General features: G+C 46.4%; 1 protein-coding gene across 2 annotated transcripts in view; it reads right to left on the bottom strand.

The window, feature by feature from the left end:
- The window catches only part of PELI2 (pellino E3 ubiquitin protein ligase family member 2), an 80,141-nt gene extending 63,980 nt beyond the window's left edge, over nt 1–16,161 (bottom strand). For both annotated transcript variants that reach the window (XM_077264651.1, XM_077264659.1), the window contains exon 1: nt 15,739–16,161. In XM_077264651.1, the coding sequence (XP_077120766.1) occupies nt 15,739–15,815 (77 nt within the window). In that variant the 5' untranslated portion in view covers nt 15,816–16,161. The remainder of the gene's footprint in view (nt 1–15,738) is intronic.
- Nucleotides 16,162–17,639: the final 1,478 nt, after the last annotated feature.

Below are 17,639 nucleotides of genomic sequence, written 5' to 3'. Positions count from 1 at the left end.
CACACACACACACACACACACACACACACACACACACACACACACACACACACACACACACTATTCCCCATAGACTTACATTACCGACGCATTGCGACGTATCGCCACACGTCGCAACCGTCGTGCGACGGTTGCGTCGTGTTTTGGCGAACCATCGGCACAAAAAAAGTTACATGTAATGTTTTTTTGCGCGCCGTGTCCGCCATTTTCGACCACGCATGCGCGGCCAAAACTCCGCCCCCTCCTCCCCGGACATTACAATGAGGCAGAGGAAGCGTCGTAAGACTGCTTCCGCAGCCCACGTTGGGCATTTATTTCACAGCATGCGTCGGCCCGAAGCACTGCAACGGGCCCATACAGATGCTAGTGTGAAAGCAGCCTAAGGCTGTCAAACCTGTAGAAATCAGTGGTTCTGTTGACTTTAATCCATGATGTATGACAGCAGCCCAACCAGATTTCTCCCTTGAGCCAAGCGGGATAGAAATATAGGAGGTGTATGTGCACCTTAAAGGGAATATGTTAGCAGGCCAGCAACCACAGATACTTAATATTTTTATGTGGCTTCCAGATAAGGTTGGACCATATATTACTTGAATGACTGCAATAATAGATCGCCTCCATATGGCAGACGTTATCCTGATCCAAAGAAAGTAATAAGCACATGAAAAATGAAAACTTCTGTCTGCAAAAGGAAAAAAAAAAAAAAAAACACTATATATGGGGGTCCAATAATACCCTTTGGCTGATATGAAAAGATCAATGCTGATAAAGACCCATTGGGGGCTCTGAAGATTTTTGCATTGGCAACCCACGTTCTTCATGTTAAATCATCAGATCTATAGTCGTCCGCTAGCCTGTATGCCAGCATGTCCACACCGCTGCGCATAGAGATGGGGCAAAGGGGAAGTCGGTTACTTCTATCAGCAGGAACTCAGTATTTCCACATCTATGGCTAACGTCTCCAAGGAGCAAAAGTAACGCTAAAATCTTCATCTATTTCAACCATCATTCAAAAAGGGACCAGAGACCTAAACCAGCACACGTCAGTCTGTATGGAAGTGTTGACAGGTCCACCAGCCTGCGGGCGGCAGGGCAGCGCGGGGTGTGCCGCACACGAGGATGTGAACAACGTCGCCATCTGCAGCGGTATTTATGACGAGCCTTGCTCCACGCTATTTTTACGCACACATTTATAAACAACGCTCGATTTAGCGCAATTGAGCGGGTGCCAACCACTTGACTATGCCCGCACAGACGGCCAAGCTCTATATTTGGTCATTTCAGTAGCAGAACGGGAATGTTTGCACTATACCCAGGTCTGGAACGGCCCAGATTGTGGATTTTTATAACCGTTAGTATAAGTTCAGAGTACTTTGGTCTCGAGGTTGTGCTTTAAATCAATCGCATGAGAGACCCCCCCACTGATCACTACAATTAAGGGGGAGCTTAAAGGGTGTTTCTGGCACTGCTCCCTCCTGCAGCGCTGACCACTTCACGATACAGAAAGGAGAAGATGGAGGAAGAAATCCAGCCTGTATATTGCGGGGAATCATATGCTGGCAAATCAACACAGACATCAAATTTACCAAGTGTGAATTGGGCAGCAACGTGGCTCAGTGGTTAAGAGAGTGTGCAGAGGTCAAATCCCAGTAAGGTCGACATCTGCAAGGAGTTTGCATGTTCTCCCCGAATTGGCACGGCTTTCCTCCAGGTACACTACAAAGACATACTGTTGAGACTGAGCCCCGATGGCAGCATCAATAGTAAAAAGATGTAATGTTAAAAATAATAAAAAATCGTGATATTCTCACCTTCCGGCATCCCCCGCAGCCTTCCCGCTCCTCGCGATGCTCCCGGCAGCTCCCATTCCCAGCAATGCCTCGCGGCAATGACCCCGGATGACGTAGCATCACGCGAGACCGCTACATCATCACAGGTCATTATCGCAAAGCATCCCTGGGAACGGGAGCATTGTGAGGAGCGGGAAGGCTGACGGTGCCGCCGGAAGGTGAGAATATCACTATTTTTTTATTTAATTTTTTTTTTTTTTTTATTAAAGGAATATGGTTCCCAGTAGGTTCGAAGGGCAGCGCAACTGCGCATGCCCGAAAAAAAAAAATTACAGTGCAGGTGCCGGGAACGCTAATGAAGGAAGAGGAGGCGGCGCCCGGCGCGCAGGGGCCCTGAGTGACGGCTGTGGTGCGTCTGTATTAGGTGGGGAAAGACCTGCCCCCAGGATGATTTTAAGGTATGAGGGACAAATTTCATAAACGAATATTTCAGCAGCGCCAGGAACAAGAACTAAAAGAGCCACCTTGTCTGAATGCAACATTAGTGCAGCACAAGGTGGCTCTCTAAGTTACAAACGCCTGGGGGGAGGGGGGGGGGGGTGACAGGTTCCCCTTAAAGAATATTTTGGGATTATTTTTACTCTCTCTGGCAACGAGTCTCTCTGTCTCAATTTTTGCTGCCTTGATTTGCTTTTTACAGAATTTATTTAATTTTCTGTATTTATTTAATGCCTCATCACTACCTACTTCCTTTAATTCTCTAAATGCTTTCTTTTTGTCCCTTATTGCGCCCCTTACAGCTCTATTTAGCCATATTGGTTTCCTCCTATTTCTAGTATGTTTATTCCCATACAGTATATATTGTGCACAGGTCCTATCCAGGATGCTAATAAACGTCTCCCATTTTCTTTGTGTATTTTTATGTCTCAGGATATCGTCCCAGTTAATTGCACCAAGATCATCTCTCATCCGTTGGAAATTTGCCCTCCTGAAGTTTAGTGTCCTTGTAACCCCTCTACTACACATCTTATTAAAGGAGACATGAAAACTTATTATTTTGTGATCACTATTCCCCAAGTGACCCCCAACCCTTATATTTGATATGCGGTCTGGCCTGTTGGATAATATTAGGTCTAGCAGTGCCCCCCTCCTTGTTGGGTCCTGAACCAGTTGTGAAAGGTAATTGTCTCTCATAGTTGTCAAAAACCGATTACCTTTGCTGGAACTGCAGGTTTCTGTTCCCCAATCTATTTCAGGGTAGTTGAAGTCCCCCATAATAATGACTTCTCCTTGAGTCGCAGCTTCATCTATTTGCTTTATGAGGATATTCTCTGTTGCTTCCATTATTTTTGGAGACTTATAACAAACCCCTATCAGTAATTTATTATTTTTCCCCCTCCCCTTATCTCCACCCACAGGGACTCTACATTTTCATTAGATTCACCTATATTATCACGCAGGATGGGTTTTAAGGATGATTTTACATATAGACACACCCCTCCCCCACGCTTATCCGTTCGGTCATTTCTGAACAGACTATAGCCCTGCAAGTTAACAGCCCAGTCATGGCTCTCATCCAGCCACGTCTCAGATATCCCCACCATGTCATAATTATGCTCCAGCAACATTACTTCTAATTCCTCCATTTTGTTGGAGAGGCTTCTGGCATTAGTATACATGCACTTTATGTATCTCTCTGCACCTCTATTCTTTCTTAAATTATTAACTGTTCTAACCGAGCGCCAGGTAGGCAGCACACAGTTTGACGATCCCTGTCTTTGTGACAGATTGCCCTATCTGTTCCCCTAATTATGGAGTCCCCCACTACCAGCACCTGTCTGGCCTGCCCTGCTCTCCTATTTCCCTCCTTACTGTAGCAGTCACTCCTCTGGCTTTCAGAGGACATGCCTGGCTGCAGCAGTGCTACCCCGGTACTGGCACCCCCCTCATCTGCCAACTTAGAAAACTTATTGGGGTGTGCCAGATCAGGACTAGCCTCCCTGGCACTCTTCCCTCTACCCCGCTTTCTGAATGTCACCCAGCTAGCTGCTCCACTGTCCTGCAGCTCCATCCTACCATCCCCCCTCATCTATCACATTGAGCGCCTGCTCAGTGAGCAGAAGACTCCTCTTCATATTGTCTATGGATCTCAGTGTTGCCAGCTGCACATTTAGATCCAGAATCTGGGCTTCCAAATGCTCAACGTGCTCACATCTCGCACAGCAGTATGCACCCTCGACTGGCTGATCAAGGACTGCATACATGTGGCAAGATGTGCACTGGATGGCATTAACAATAGTGGAGCACATTTCCTAATGGGGATTGCACCAGATTAACCCCTTTCTGACCATGGATGGGATAGTACGTCCGAGGTCAGATACCCCTCTTTGATGCAGGGCTCCGGCAGTGAGCCCGCATCAAAGCCAGGAGATGTCAGCTGTTTTGAACAGCTGACATGTGCCCGCAATAGCGGCGGGTGAAATTGAGATTCACCCGCCACTATTAACTAGTTAAATGCCGCTGTCAAACGCTGACAGCGACATTTAACCAGCGCTTCCGGCTATCTGGCCGGAAATGAGCGCATCACCGACCCCCGTCACGTGATCGGGGATCAGCGATGCTTCTGCAGAGTAACCATAGAGGTCCTTGAGCCCTCTATGGTTACTGATCCCGGCTAGCTGTGAGCGCCACCCTGTGGTCGGCATTCACAGCACACCTGCAATTCAGCTACATAGCAGCGATCTGATGATTGCTGCTATGTAGCAGAGGCGATCGAGCTGTGCCAGTTTCTAGCCTTCCATGGAGGCTATTGAAGCATGGCAAAAGTAAAAAAAAAAAAAGTTTAAAAAAGTGAAAAAAATATAAAGGTTTAAATCACCCCCCTTTCACCCCATTCAAAATAAACCAATAAAAAATTTTTTTAAAAACCCTACACATTTGGTATCGCCGCGTTCAGAATCACCCGATCTGTCAATTAAAAAAAAGGATTAACCTGATAGCTAAACGGCGTAGCGAGAAAAAAAATTCAAACGCCAGAATTACGTTTTTTTTGTCACTGCGACATTGCATTAAAATGCAATAATGGGCGATCAAAAGAACGTATCTGCACCAAAATGGTATCATTAAAAACGCCAGCTCGGCACACAAAAAATAAGCCCTCAACCGACCCCAGATCATGAAAAATGGAGACGCTACGGGTATCAGAAAATGGTGCAATTTGTTTGGGGGTTTTTTAAGGAAAGTTTGGAATTTTTTTCACCACTTAAATAAAAAATAACCTAGTCATGTTAGGTGTCTATGAACTCGTACTGACCTGTAAAATCATAATGGCAGGTCAGTTTTAGCATTTAGCGAACCTAGCAAAAAAGTTAAACAAAAAACAAGTGTGGTATTGCACTTTTTTTTGCAATTTCACCGCACTTGGAATTTTTTTCCCGTTTTCTAGTACACGACATGCTAAAACTAATGATGTAGTTCAAAAGTACAACTTGTTTCGCAAAAAATAAGCACTCACGACTGAAAAATAAAAAAAATAAAAAGTTATGGCTCTGGGAAGGAGGGGAGCGAAAAACGAACACGGAAAGCGGAAAATCCCAAGGTCATGAAGGGGTTAAATACAAATAAATACATTTCCCCTACATATTCCCTGAATCCAAAGTCACTGAATCACAAGTCACACTTACCGCCGTACACACTTACGCTCAGGTCACACTCAGCTCATTCACACTCGCTAAGCTGAAGATTTAAAGAGATTCTTTTTTTTTCCCCCCCTCAGCAGCAATCCACCTTGCTATTCAATGCACTTCCATTTTGGCGGCGGCCATTTTTCTGAAGTTCTTAGCTTCAGGAAAATGGCCGCGCGATCTCCATCTGCGCACGCGCGGCCTCCCGCGGCCATTTTCCTGAAGCCCCAGGAAGCAGAGCGCTTCATCTGCGCACGCGCGGCCCCCGGAAGATGGCCGCCACCACCGATAACAACAGCATTCACCCGGCTCTGCTGCTTACCGGGCTGCTGCATCACCTCACCGGGGAAAGGGACCCTCTCACACCATACCTGTCACTGCGCCTCCTCATCCCAGCACCTCCTCATCCCAGCACCTCCTCATCCCAGCACCTCCTCATCCCAGCACCTCCTCATCCCAGCACCTCCTCATCCCAGCACCTCCTCATCCCAGCACCTCCTCATCCCAGCACCTCCTCATCCCAGCACCTCCTCATCCCAGCACCTCCTCATCCCAGCACCTCCTCATCCCAGCACCTCCTCATCCCAGCACCTCCTCATCCCAGCACCTCCTCATCCCAGCACCTCCTCATCCCAGCACCTCCTCATCCCAGCACCTCCTCATCCCAGCACCTCCTCATCCCAGCACCTCCTCATCCCAGCACCTCCTCATCCCAGCACCTCCTCATCCCAGCACCTCCTCATCCCAGCACCTCCTCATCCCAGCACCTCCTCATCCCAGCACCTCCTCATCCCAGCACCTCCTCATCCCAGCACCTCCTCATCCCAGCACCTCCTCATCCCAGCACCTCCTCATCCCAGCACCTCCTCATCCCAGCACCTCCTCATCCCAGCACCTCCTCATCCCAGCACCTCCTCATCCCAGCACCTCCTCATCCCAGCACCTCCTCATCCCAGCACCTCCTCATCCCAGCACCTCCTCATCCCAGCACCTCCTCATCCCAGCACCTCTGCCGGTAACCAGTGCTGCAACCCTCCCAAGGACACCAGGCCGTGGCGTCGCCCACCTAAGCAGGAAGGGACCCTGCTCAGGTGCACGCCGTACTGCATCACCCCACCTCTGCCGACACCATGCCTCCTGTGACCCTGCTCTGCCACCGCCAGCCTTCAGGTAAGATACTGTAAATTCGGACAATAAGACGGACCCCCATCTTATAAAAAATCTTTTTTTCTGCAATTTTCACCCCAAATTTGGGGTGCGCCTTATGGTCCGGTGCGTCTTATAGTCCGCGAAATACGGTATATAATAGTAAGTGCCACAAAATCATGTCCCCAACACATCTGATAAAATAAAGATACTGTCGCCAACCACGTTCCCTCATTCTGCGGCCAGCAATAGACCGTGAAATATAGAGACTATATGAGGCAAACGGTGCAACGTTAATAATGAAACCAAATTGCAAAAAAGATTTTAAACCCCAAATACTTCCATTTACATAAGAAAAAATAAATAAAATATCCACAAAGGTGGATAACCCCTTTAACCCCTTAAGCCCCGAGGGTGGTTTGCACGTTAATGACCGGGCCAATTTTTACAATTCTGACCACTGTCCCTTTATGAGGTTATAACTCTGGAACGCTTCAGCACAATTTTGGAAACAATTTTTTTTTTTTTTTGTTAGGGAGTTATAAGGGTTAAAAGTTGACCAGCAATTTCTCATTTTTACAACACCATTTTTTTTTTTTTTTTTTTTAGGGACCACATTTCACTTGAAGTCATTTTGAGTAGTTTATATAATAGAAAATAACCAAGTGTGACGCCATTCTAAAAACTGCACCCCTCAAGGTGCTCAAAACCACATTCAAGAAGTTTATTAACCCTTCAGGTATTTCACAGGAATTTTTGGAATGTTTAAAAAAATAATGAACATTTAATTTTTTTTTTTTTTTCACAAAAAAATTACTTCAACTCCAATTTGTTTTATTTTACCAAGGGTAACAGGAGAAAATGGACCCCAAAAGTTGTTGTACAGGTTTTCCTGAGTACCCGGATACCCCATATGTGGGGGGAACCACTGTTTGGGCGCATGGCAGAGCTCGGAAGGGAAGGAGCGCCATTTGACTTTTCAATGCAAAATTGACTGGAATTGAGATGGGACGCCATGTTGCGTTTGGAGAGCCCCTAATGTGCATAAACATTGAAACCCCCCACAAGTGACATCATTTTGGAAAGTAGACCCCCTAAGGAACTTATCTAGATGTGTGGTGAGCACTTTGACCCACCAAGTGCTTCACAGAAGTTTATAATGTAGAGCCGTAAAAATAAAAAATATTTTTTCACAAAAATGAACTTTTCGCCCCCAATTTTTTATTTTCCCAAGGTTACCAGAAGAAATTGTACCCCAAACATTGTTGAGCAATTTGTCCCGAGTACGCCGATACCCCATATGTGGGGGTAAGCCACTGTTTGGGTGCATGGCAGAGCTCGGAAGGGAAGGAGCGCCGTTTGATTTTTCAATGCAAAATTGACTGGAATCGAGAAGGGACACCATGTTGCGTTTGGAGAGCCACTGATGTGCCTAAACAGTGGAAACCCCCCACAAGTGACAGCATTTTGGAAAGTAGACCCCCTAAGGATCTTATCTAGATGTGTTGTGAGAGCTTTGAACCCCCAAAAGTGTTTCACTACAGTTTATAACGCAGAGCCGTGAAAATAAAAAATCATTTTTTTTCCGCAAAAATTATCTTTAGCCCTCAGTTTTGTATTTTCCCAAGGGTAACAGGAGAAATTGGTCCCCAAAAGTTGTTGTCCAATTTGTCCCGAGTACCCTGATACCCCATATGTAGGGGGGGGGGAAACCACCCTAACCCTATCCCTAATGGGAAAATGGAAATAAATACTTTTTTTAATTTTATTATTTTTCCCTAACTAAGGGGGTGATGAAGGGGGGTTTGATTTACTTTTAGGGTATGTTCACACGATCCTGATTTCAATCCTTTTTTTTCAGGACAAAAACCGCAGCTCTTGGCAGAAAACGCAGGTGCGTTTTTGATGCAGTTTTCTCTGCAGTTTTCTCTGCAGTTTTCTCTGCAGTTTTCTCTGCAGTTTTCTCTGCAGTTTTCTCTGCAGTTTTCTCTGCAGATTGTCTGTGTTTGACACAAATAAAGCTTTAACTGCAGTGGGGAAAAAAAAAAAGAAATGATGTCATTTCCTTGTCCAACCCTTTTCTTCTTCCATCCTCCATTTTGGGACTAAACACCAAAATGAGTGGACGTGTTTTGAATGACAGCGCTCCGCAGAGTGCTGAGCGTAGGCCAGATCACAGCCCGCGGATCCAGCTCTATCCAGCTATTTAAGTCTACGTTCACATTTGCGGTCGGGCGCCGCATGCGTCATGCGCCCCTATATTTAACATGGGGGCGCATGGACATGCGTCGCACTTGCGTTTTGCGCCGCATGCGTCACTGCAGCGCACGCATCCGGGCGCAGAGGACGCAGCAAGTTGCATTTTTGCTGCGTCCAAAATCAATCAAAAAAAGGACGCATGCGGCGCACAACGCAAATGTGAACATAGCCTAAGTGCCACGTATTTAAGTGCCACGTATTTAAGTGCCACGTATTTCAGTGCCACGTATTTCAGTGCCACGTATTTCAGTGCCACGTATTTCAGTGCCACGTATCAAAGTGCCACGTATCAAAGTGCCACGTATCAAAGTGCCACGTATCAAAGTGCCACGTATCAAAGTGCCACGTATCAAAGTGCCACGTATCAAAGTGCCACGTATCAAAGTGCCACGTATCAAAGTGCCACGTATCAAAGTGCCACGTATCAAAGTGCCACGTATCAAAGTGCCACGTATCAAAGTGCCACGTATCAAAGTGCCACGTATCAAAGTGCCACGTATCAAAGTGCCACGTATCAAAGTGCCACGTATCAAAGTGCCACGTATCAAAGTGCCACGTATCACGTATTTCAGTGCCACGTATCACGTATTTCAGTGCCACGTATTTCAGTGCCACGTATTTAAGTGCCACGTGCCACGTATTTCCGTGCCACGTATTTCCGTGCCACGTATCAAAGTGCCACGTATCAAAGTGCCACGTATCAAAGTGCCACGTATCAAAGTGCCACGTATCACGTATTTCAGTGCCACGTATTTCAGTGCCACGTATTTCAGTGCCACGTATTTCAGTGCCACGTATTTCAGTGCCACGTATTTCAGTGCCACGTATTTCAGTGCCACGTATTTCAGTGCCACGTATTTCAGTGCCACGTATTTCAGTGCCACGTATTTCAGTGCCACGTATTTCAGTGCCACGTATTTCAGTGCCACGTATTTCAGTGCCACGTATTTCAGTGCCACGTATTTCAGTGCCACGTATTTCAGTGCCACGTATTTCAGTGCCACGTATTTCAGTGCCACGTATTTCAGTGCCACGTATTTCAGTGCCACGTATTTCAGTGCCACGTATTTCAGTGCCACGTGCCAAAGTGTCACGTATCACGTATTTCAGTGCCACGTATTTCAGTGCCACGTATTTCAGTGCCACGTATTTAAGTGCCACGTGCCACGTATCAAAGTGCCACGTATCACGTATTTCAGTGCCACATATTTCAGTGCCACATATTTCAGTGCCACATATTTCAGTGCCACATATTTCAGTGCCACGTATTTAAGTGCCACGTATTTAAGTGCCACGTATTTAAGTGCCACGTATTTAAGTGCCACGTATTTAAGTGCCACGTATTTAAGTGACACGTGCCACGTATCAAAGTGCCACGTATCACGTATTTCAGTGCCACGTATTTAAGTGACACGTATCACGTATTTCAGTGCCACGTATTTAAGTGCCACGTATCACGTATAAGTGCCACGTGTCACGTATTTAATTGCCACGTATTTAAGTGCCACGTATCCCACGAAGATTTTCCATGGAGAACAGACACATCCAGAGATATGTCTGCTCTCCACGGCTGCAGCAACACACTAACAGGAGCCATAGTTCCTGTCGGTGTGTCACTGCGCATGCGCGAGCGAGTTTACCGGCGGTCATTGACCCCGGCACTCTCGCTTAACGGCAGTGCTGCGTGGGAAAGTTCAAAGTTGTTGGTGAGTATATACTCTATGTTATGTGTTGTATGTACTGTACTGCGTGTCATGTATGTGTACTGTGTGTAGGTGTTTTGTGTAACTTTACAACTGTGCTAAGTCGCCGGACACAGGGACAACTCTCCCATCCTAATACCGGATGGGAGTAGTAGTTCCATACGGCGACTTAGCACAGTGGTGGCACTAGCGTCGCATGGGGACACACACACACACACACACACACACACACACACACACACACACACACATACACACATACCAAATCAATCACGATCCCCATGCGACGGTATGCCTCCATGTCTCTCCGCCCAAGCACTTCCGCCCACGTACTTCCGCCGGCTTCCCCGCACTTCCGGCTGCAGCGGTTCTGCACCACAAACCGCAATAAAACCCGCAGATATATTTTTGATCTGCGGGTTTTACTGCGGGTTTGACCTCACAATGGAGGTCTATGGGTGCAGAACCGCTGCTGTTTCGGGCAAAGAAGTGACATGCTCCTTCTTTTTTCCCGCAGCTATTCAGCGCGGCTTTTTTTTTTTAATTCAGGATCATGTGCACAGCGGTTCCTGTTTTCCATAGGGTACAATGTACTGTACCCTGCATGGAAAACAGCTGCGGAACCGCAGCGGCAAAACCGCTGCGGTTCTGCAGTAAAAAACGCACTGTGTGAACATGGCCTTATAGCGGGTTTTTTAGCGGATTTTTATGATTGGCAGCTGTCACACACTAAAAGACGCTTTCTATTGCAAAAAATATTTTTTTGCGTTACCGCATTTTGAGAGCTATAATTTTTCCATATTTTGGTCCACAGAGTCATGTGAGGTCTTGGTTTTTGCGGGATGAGTTGACGTTTTTATTGGTACCATTTTCGGGCACGTGACATTTTTTGATCGCTTTTTATTCCGATTTTTGTGAGGCAGAATGACCAAAACCCAGCTATTCATGAATTTCTTTTGGGGGAGGCGTTTATACCGTTCCGCGTTTGGTAAAATGGATAAAGTAGTTTTATTCTTCAGGTCAGTGCGATTACAGCGATACTTAATTTAGATTTTTTTTTTTATGTTTTGGCGCTTTTATACGATAAAAACTATTTTATAGAAAAAAAGAATTATTTTTGCATCGCATTATTCTGAGGACTATAACTTTTTTATTTTTTTTGCTGATGATGCTGTATGGCGGCTCGTTTTTTGCGGGACAAGTTGACGTTTTCAGCGGTACCATGGTTATTTATATCCGTCTTTTTGATCGTGTGCTATTACACTTTTTGTTCGGCGGTATGATAATAAAGGGTTGTTTTTTGCCTCTTTCTATTTTTTTTTACGGTGTTCACTGAAGGGTTTAACTAATGGGACAGTTTTATAGGTCGGTCGTTACGGACGCGGCAATACTAAATATGTGTACTTTTATTTTTCTTTTATTTAGATAAAGGAATGTATTTATTGGAACATTAGATATATATATATATTTATTTAAGATTTTTTTTGCTTTTTTTCACACATCTGAATATTTTTTTCTTTTCTACTTTATAACATTGCAGGCATCATGTTATAGGGTCAGATGGCTGATCTGATACCTTGCTGTGCACTGTGTCAGATCAGCGATCTGACATGCAGCGCTGCAGGCTTGCTGGCACCTGCTCTGAGCAGGCGCTTGGTAAGCCACCTCCCTGCATGACCCGGAAGCTGCCCCGCGGCCATTTTGGATCCTGGGCCTGCAGGGAGGAGACGCTTGGTACAAGGTGAACACATCACCTTGTACCCAGGGTCTCAGGGAAGCACGCAGGGAGCCCCCTCCCTGCGCGATGCTTCCCTGTACCGCCGGCACACTGCGATCATGTTTGATCGCAGTGTGCCGGGGGTGGTCCATGACCGCTCCTGGCACATAGTGCCGGATGTCAGCTGCGATAGTCAGCTGACTCCCGGCCGCGCGCCCCTGTGAGCGCGGCCGATTGCTATGACGTACTATCCCGTCCCTGGGAATTAAGTCCCAGGTCACCTTGATGGGACTGTACGTCAAATGGGATTAAGGGGTTAAATTACAATCTCAGTTTAGTTCAGAGTGCTTCTATAATGTAAAGTGATGCCGCAGCACCAGAGCCCAATACTATCATCCAGGCTGGTACGCCATCACTGGCCTCAGTGGTGACGTCTGCTCGCAGTATGAGATCCCTAAGGTCAGTGACTGGCTGCAGCATGGACGAGTAAACACAGGCTGCTGGAGACAACCAGACAGCAGGAGATTGAAAAGGTAAACTGCTTTTAACATTTTTAATTTTCTTTTGCTGCTGATAGGCAAATCCTGACCAACCACGTTAAAGGGGTCCTCCTAACATATATTAAAGGGAATGTCACTAGGGTCACCTTTCCTAAGCCGTCTATATGGGCACATAGGTCACAGGAAGCTGAATAAAATGATACCTTGATATCTGCGATCCGATGTCTTATTCCAGAGAAATCCTCGTTTTTCCTAATCTGTAAATGAGCTGTTAACATTAGTGATGAGCGAATATACTCGTTACTCGAGATTTCTCGAGCACGCTCGGGGGTCCTCCGAGTATTTTTTAGTGCTCAGAGATTTAGTTTTTATTGCGCAGCTGAATGATTTACATCTGTTAGCCAGCTTGATTACATGTGGGGATTCCCTAGCAACCAGGCAACCCCCACATGTACTTATGCTGGCTAACAGATGTAAATCATTCAGCTGCGGCAAGAAAAACTAAATCTCCGAGCACTAAAAAAATACTCGCCCCCGAGCGTGCTCGAGAAATCGAGTAACGAGTATATTCGCTCATCACTAGTTAAGATCTATGGGGGGGACATAGATCTCCCTGAGAATCTGCCTCCAGAGATTATTTTGCATGAAAGGAGACATTACCAGTGTGAGACATGTAGATCAGGAGAGCAGACTGTCAGTCATTATATGTCTCACAATGGTAATACCTCCTTGCAAAAAAAAAAAAAATGCAATGGAGGCAGATTCTCAGGGAGATTATGTCCATCCTATAGATCTGAATAGCTCATTTACATATTAAGAAAAAGGTGGATTTCTCTGGAATAAAACATTGGATCGCAGATATCAAGGTATCATTTTATTCGGCTTCCCATGATCTTCATGTCCATATAGATGGCCTAAGAGGACATCTGCAAGAAGTTTGTACGCGGGTTTCCTCCCACACTTCAATACTGATAGGGACTGTAGATTGTGAGCCCCAATGAGGACAGCGATGATAATGTCTGTACAGCGCTGAGGAATATGGTGGCGCTATATGTGTGAGTAGACTAAATGCCACGACCACTGCTCCATTCACTAATGTAGAAAACGAGCCCGTTTGATCATAAACAATACAAATCCCCATGTTCTTCTCCACCAAGGTACACCGGCCACACACACCTCCGGCCTACCGTACGGTGAAGATTCACCCACTCCGCTCTGCTACACAAGTCTGATTACAGAGACAATGCCGCCCCACGGTGCACTGTAATGATATCAGACTGATGTCATCCTCGCTCAGGACGGCAGCGTCCCATCTCTGCCACCAGTGACTGCGGAGAAGGCTGGGAACGCTCGGTAGGATGCACAAGGCCTGCAGGAGAAGGGGGCCGAAGACCACCGTGTGCCAGCAGGATCACACCGCTGCTCCTACCACGCTACAGGATGGCACCTCTGCTGGGAACGCCGCCTCGGAAAGAGTTAACGAAACAGCCAGCAGGACGTGCTGTGGCTGCCAGCTCTGCGACAATGTGCTGTCAGAAATAAACCCAGCCCCGGGCTATAAGAATAGCTGCACTGTCCCAGCTCAACTACAGTGGGCAGCTGCTGCAGAACCTCCTGGCAGACTGACGAGTTGTTCTGCATATAATAAATAAAGATTACATTTTCATTTTTTCTCTCTTCCGGATAAGAGTTCGAAAAACTTCTGCAGGGTGACAATGCACCGAGGGGTAAGAGACGGCGGCGCAGGGATGAACGCCAGGCCCGGGTGCAGAACCAGGCCCGCTGCAACTTCTACACAGAGCAACATCACCAAACAGATGGCAACAGGGAGATGGAGACTAAACAACAAGAGGAGGAAGTGTGTGTGATACATCGTGTATTCTACAATATGTATGTAGTATATAGCAGTCACATAGTATATAGCACAGGCCACGTAGTATTTGTCTGCTATATACTATGTGGCCTGTGCTATATACTATGTGGCTCCTATATACATACAACCATATTCTAGAATACCAGATGCGTTAGAATCGGGCCACCATCTAGTGTATATATAGATAGATAGACACATAATTTATATAATGTATGTATACACATTAGGTATGTATGTGTAATATGTACTCATGTAAATGCTGCAGTATATTATACACACACACACACCTAATGTATATATGCGGGTGCATCTGTGTATATATTACACACATTCATGTATACACACACTTAATGTATACGTATATACATAAGGTATGTTTAGGTATGTGTAAGTGTGTATATATACCGTAGTGTATGCGCACACCTGTGTGTATCTAAGTGTGCATATATATTGTACAGCATTCACGCACATTACATATATCTGAGTATATGGATACTTGTGTGCGTATATATAGATTATTTAGATGTATACACATTACACATGTAAACACTGTAATACACACAATATATACTTATACATACCTAATGTATATTTGTATGCAGAAGTATGTATAAATGCCTGTGCGTATATATAGTATATGCAAGTGTGTACACTTATGTGTATATTGTACAGTATTCACACAAATATATATATATATATATATATATATATACATACACACATACACACACACACACATATCTACACAGATATCTACACTCGCAGTTCCCAGAAATGTCAAAGTTAGCTGCGACTTCTCCACAACTTTTCTGCGGCCTGAGCATGGCCACGTTTGGCGCCTGGTTGCACTAAGCGGGGGCGCAGCCACCAATCCCACCCCTGCGGAGGCCGGAGGGGCGCTGGCGTTGCTCCGCACAGGCACGGCTATGGCGCACACAATATGTGAAAGTTGAGTGCGGAGGAGGATGGGAGAGCCCCGGTTACGGTCGGAGAAGCCCCGGGGTGGGCAGAGAAGTGGGTCAGTAGGACGAGTGCCCCCCAGGAGCCCACACACACACAGCACTCACCCCAGCACCACCAGCTCCCCGTACTTGATGGGCTCCTTGTTGGGGGCGCAGTGCTCCTCCTGGTTGGGGGCAAACATGGAGGATCCCCCGTGCGCTGCCACAATCCCCTCCACAATCGCTAACGCAACCCCCCGGGGAGCCGCTCGGCCGACTTCATAGAGACAGCGCCGGTCCGTCCTCAGTGGCGCAGATACGGGTCCCCGGCTCCGGCCGACCGCGCTCTGCGCTCCCTTCCCGGTAACGGGACACTCCACTCTTCAGGTCACGGGGGGAGCGCGGCCCCACCGCCCAGCGCTCGGTGCTGCTCTCCTCGGATACAAGCTGCTGCTGCCGGCCCCCTCCTCCGCTCCTCTCCGCCCTCCTGCTCCGAGGCTGCGAATGACTCGCCAGACCGACCTCCTTCCTCCTCCCCCTCCAGACAACAAATGGAACCCCACTGCTCTCCAAGTGCCGTGGCAACAGGACATCAGACTCCCCCCGGGGGGGGTGCGGGAGGCGTGGCCTATTATAATTTCCATCCTCCGTCCACCCTTACCGTTTTTCCCCCTGTTCTGCAGCTTCTTCCCTTAACCATTAATAACTTTGCTTAATATTTAAAGCGCGGTTGACCTAAAAAAAACTACAAACTGACAATCTTAAATTCCCAAACTCCCCCTCCGGCTGAGCAGCGAGTGGACTCGTCCATACTGTTATGTAAACATAGAGTAAAATGGGATGGGAGATCTTAAAGGGGCCGTTCTATTTTTATCTACAAAGACTTTTTCCCCTGTCCCTTGCACCTGCATGGTTTTTTTTATTTGTTTTTCATTTTTGACTATTACTTCATGTCCTGCAATATATATAAAAAAATAAAAAAAACATCTGTTTCATATTTCTCCGCAGGAAAGGCGTTGAATTACTGTTTTCAATCTGTTCTATAAGCATCTGTTTTCGATTTGGTAATAGAGTGCTATGGAGAAGGAATATTTGGCACGTAATTTACCGTCTTCTGGCGTGACTGGATAATCTATGGTTAAATCACCTTTTTTTTATTCTTTTACATTTTTTTCCTTCATGTATGAGTTGAACGTGACACTAGGAAGCGACCGGGCCGACCCTGTTGAGAACAGTAGTGTGTGATCCCAAATAATGGCATGTGTAATGATCCTCGTCATCGCTTCTATCGGAGGATCCCGTTATGGAGGGGTGGGAGCGGGATCTGGTTTTCTGCTATTGGCATCACTGGAAGGAAGATAGCCAGCAAGTTCCAGCAAATTCAGCCCATCCATTTAGGCTGGTTTCACATTTGCAGTTGTGTCCGCAGCGTTTCTGACGCATACATCCGCATGCGTCTTGATTTCCTATCTTTAACATTGTAGACGCAGGTGCATGTGTATTTTGGCGGTCTGCGGCCTGGGCGGGGCTAACGCACCTCGTTGCATTTTTCGTGGCGGAAGGAATGCGTCAAATAAACGCATTACAGTCTGTGGGAACGGTGCCTCAGACAAGTGGCATGACCAGAACATTGGTGCAATTTGTGTCTGTAACTTGCTGTTGCTCAACACTTATTGAGTTGCAGTAGGCAGTAAAAAAAAAAAGCACGGAGCAAGCATGCGACAATGGCAGGCAACTAATGCTAAGTGCGCACGGCTTTTTCCGGCATGAAATGTATCATGCCCTTAGACCTCCATCCTCCAGATGAAGGCTAAAAGTGTGTCCTTTCAACCTCCATCGCAGTAGACTGCTCTTTCCTATACAGAGGGACACCATGGCATCCTGCATCATACGTTTCTTTGGTGGACGGATAATAATAATAATAATAATAATCTTTATATAGCGCCAACATATTCCGCAGCTCTTTACAGTTTAACAGTTTCAAACACAACAGTCATAAGTAACAACATTAACAATACAATAATTAA

The sequence above is a fragment of the Ranitomeya variabilis genome, chromosome 1 (assembly GCF_051348905.1).
Source record: "Ranitomeya variabilis isolate aRanVar5 chromosome 1, aRanVar5.hap1, whole genome shotgun sequence".
In the NCBI taxonomy this organism is placed as follows: domain Eukaryota; kingdom Metazoa; phylum Chordata; class Amphibia; order Anura; family Dendrobatidae; genus Ranitomeya; species Ranitomeya variabilis.
This window is presented reverse-complemented; position numbering and strand designations above follow the sequence as displayed.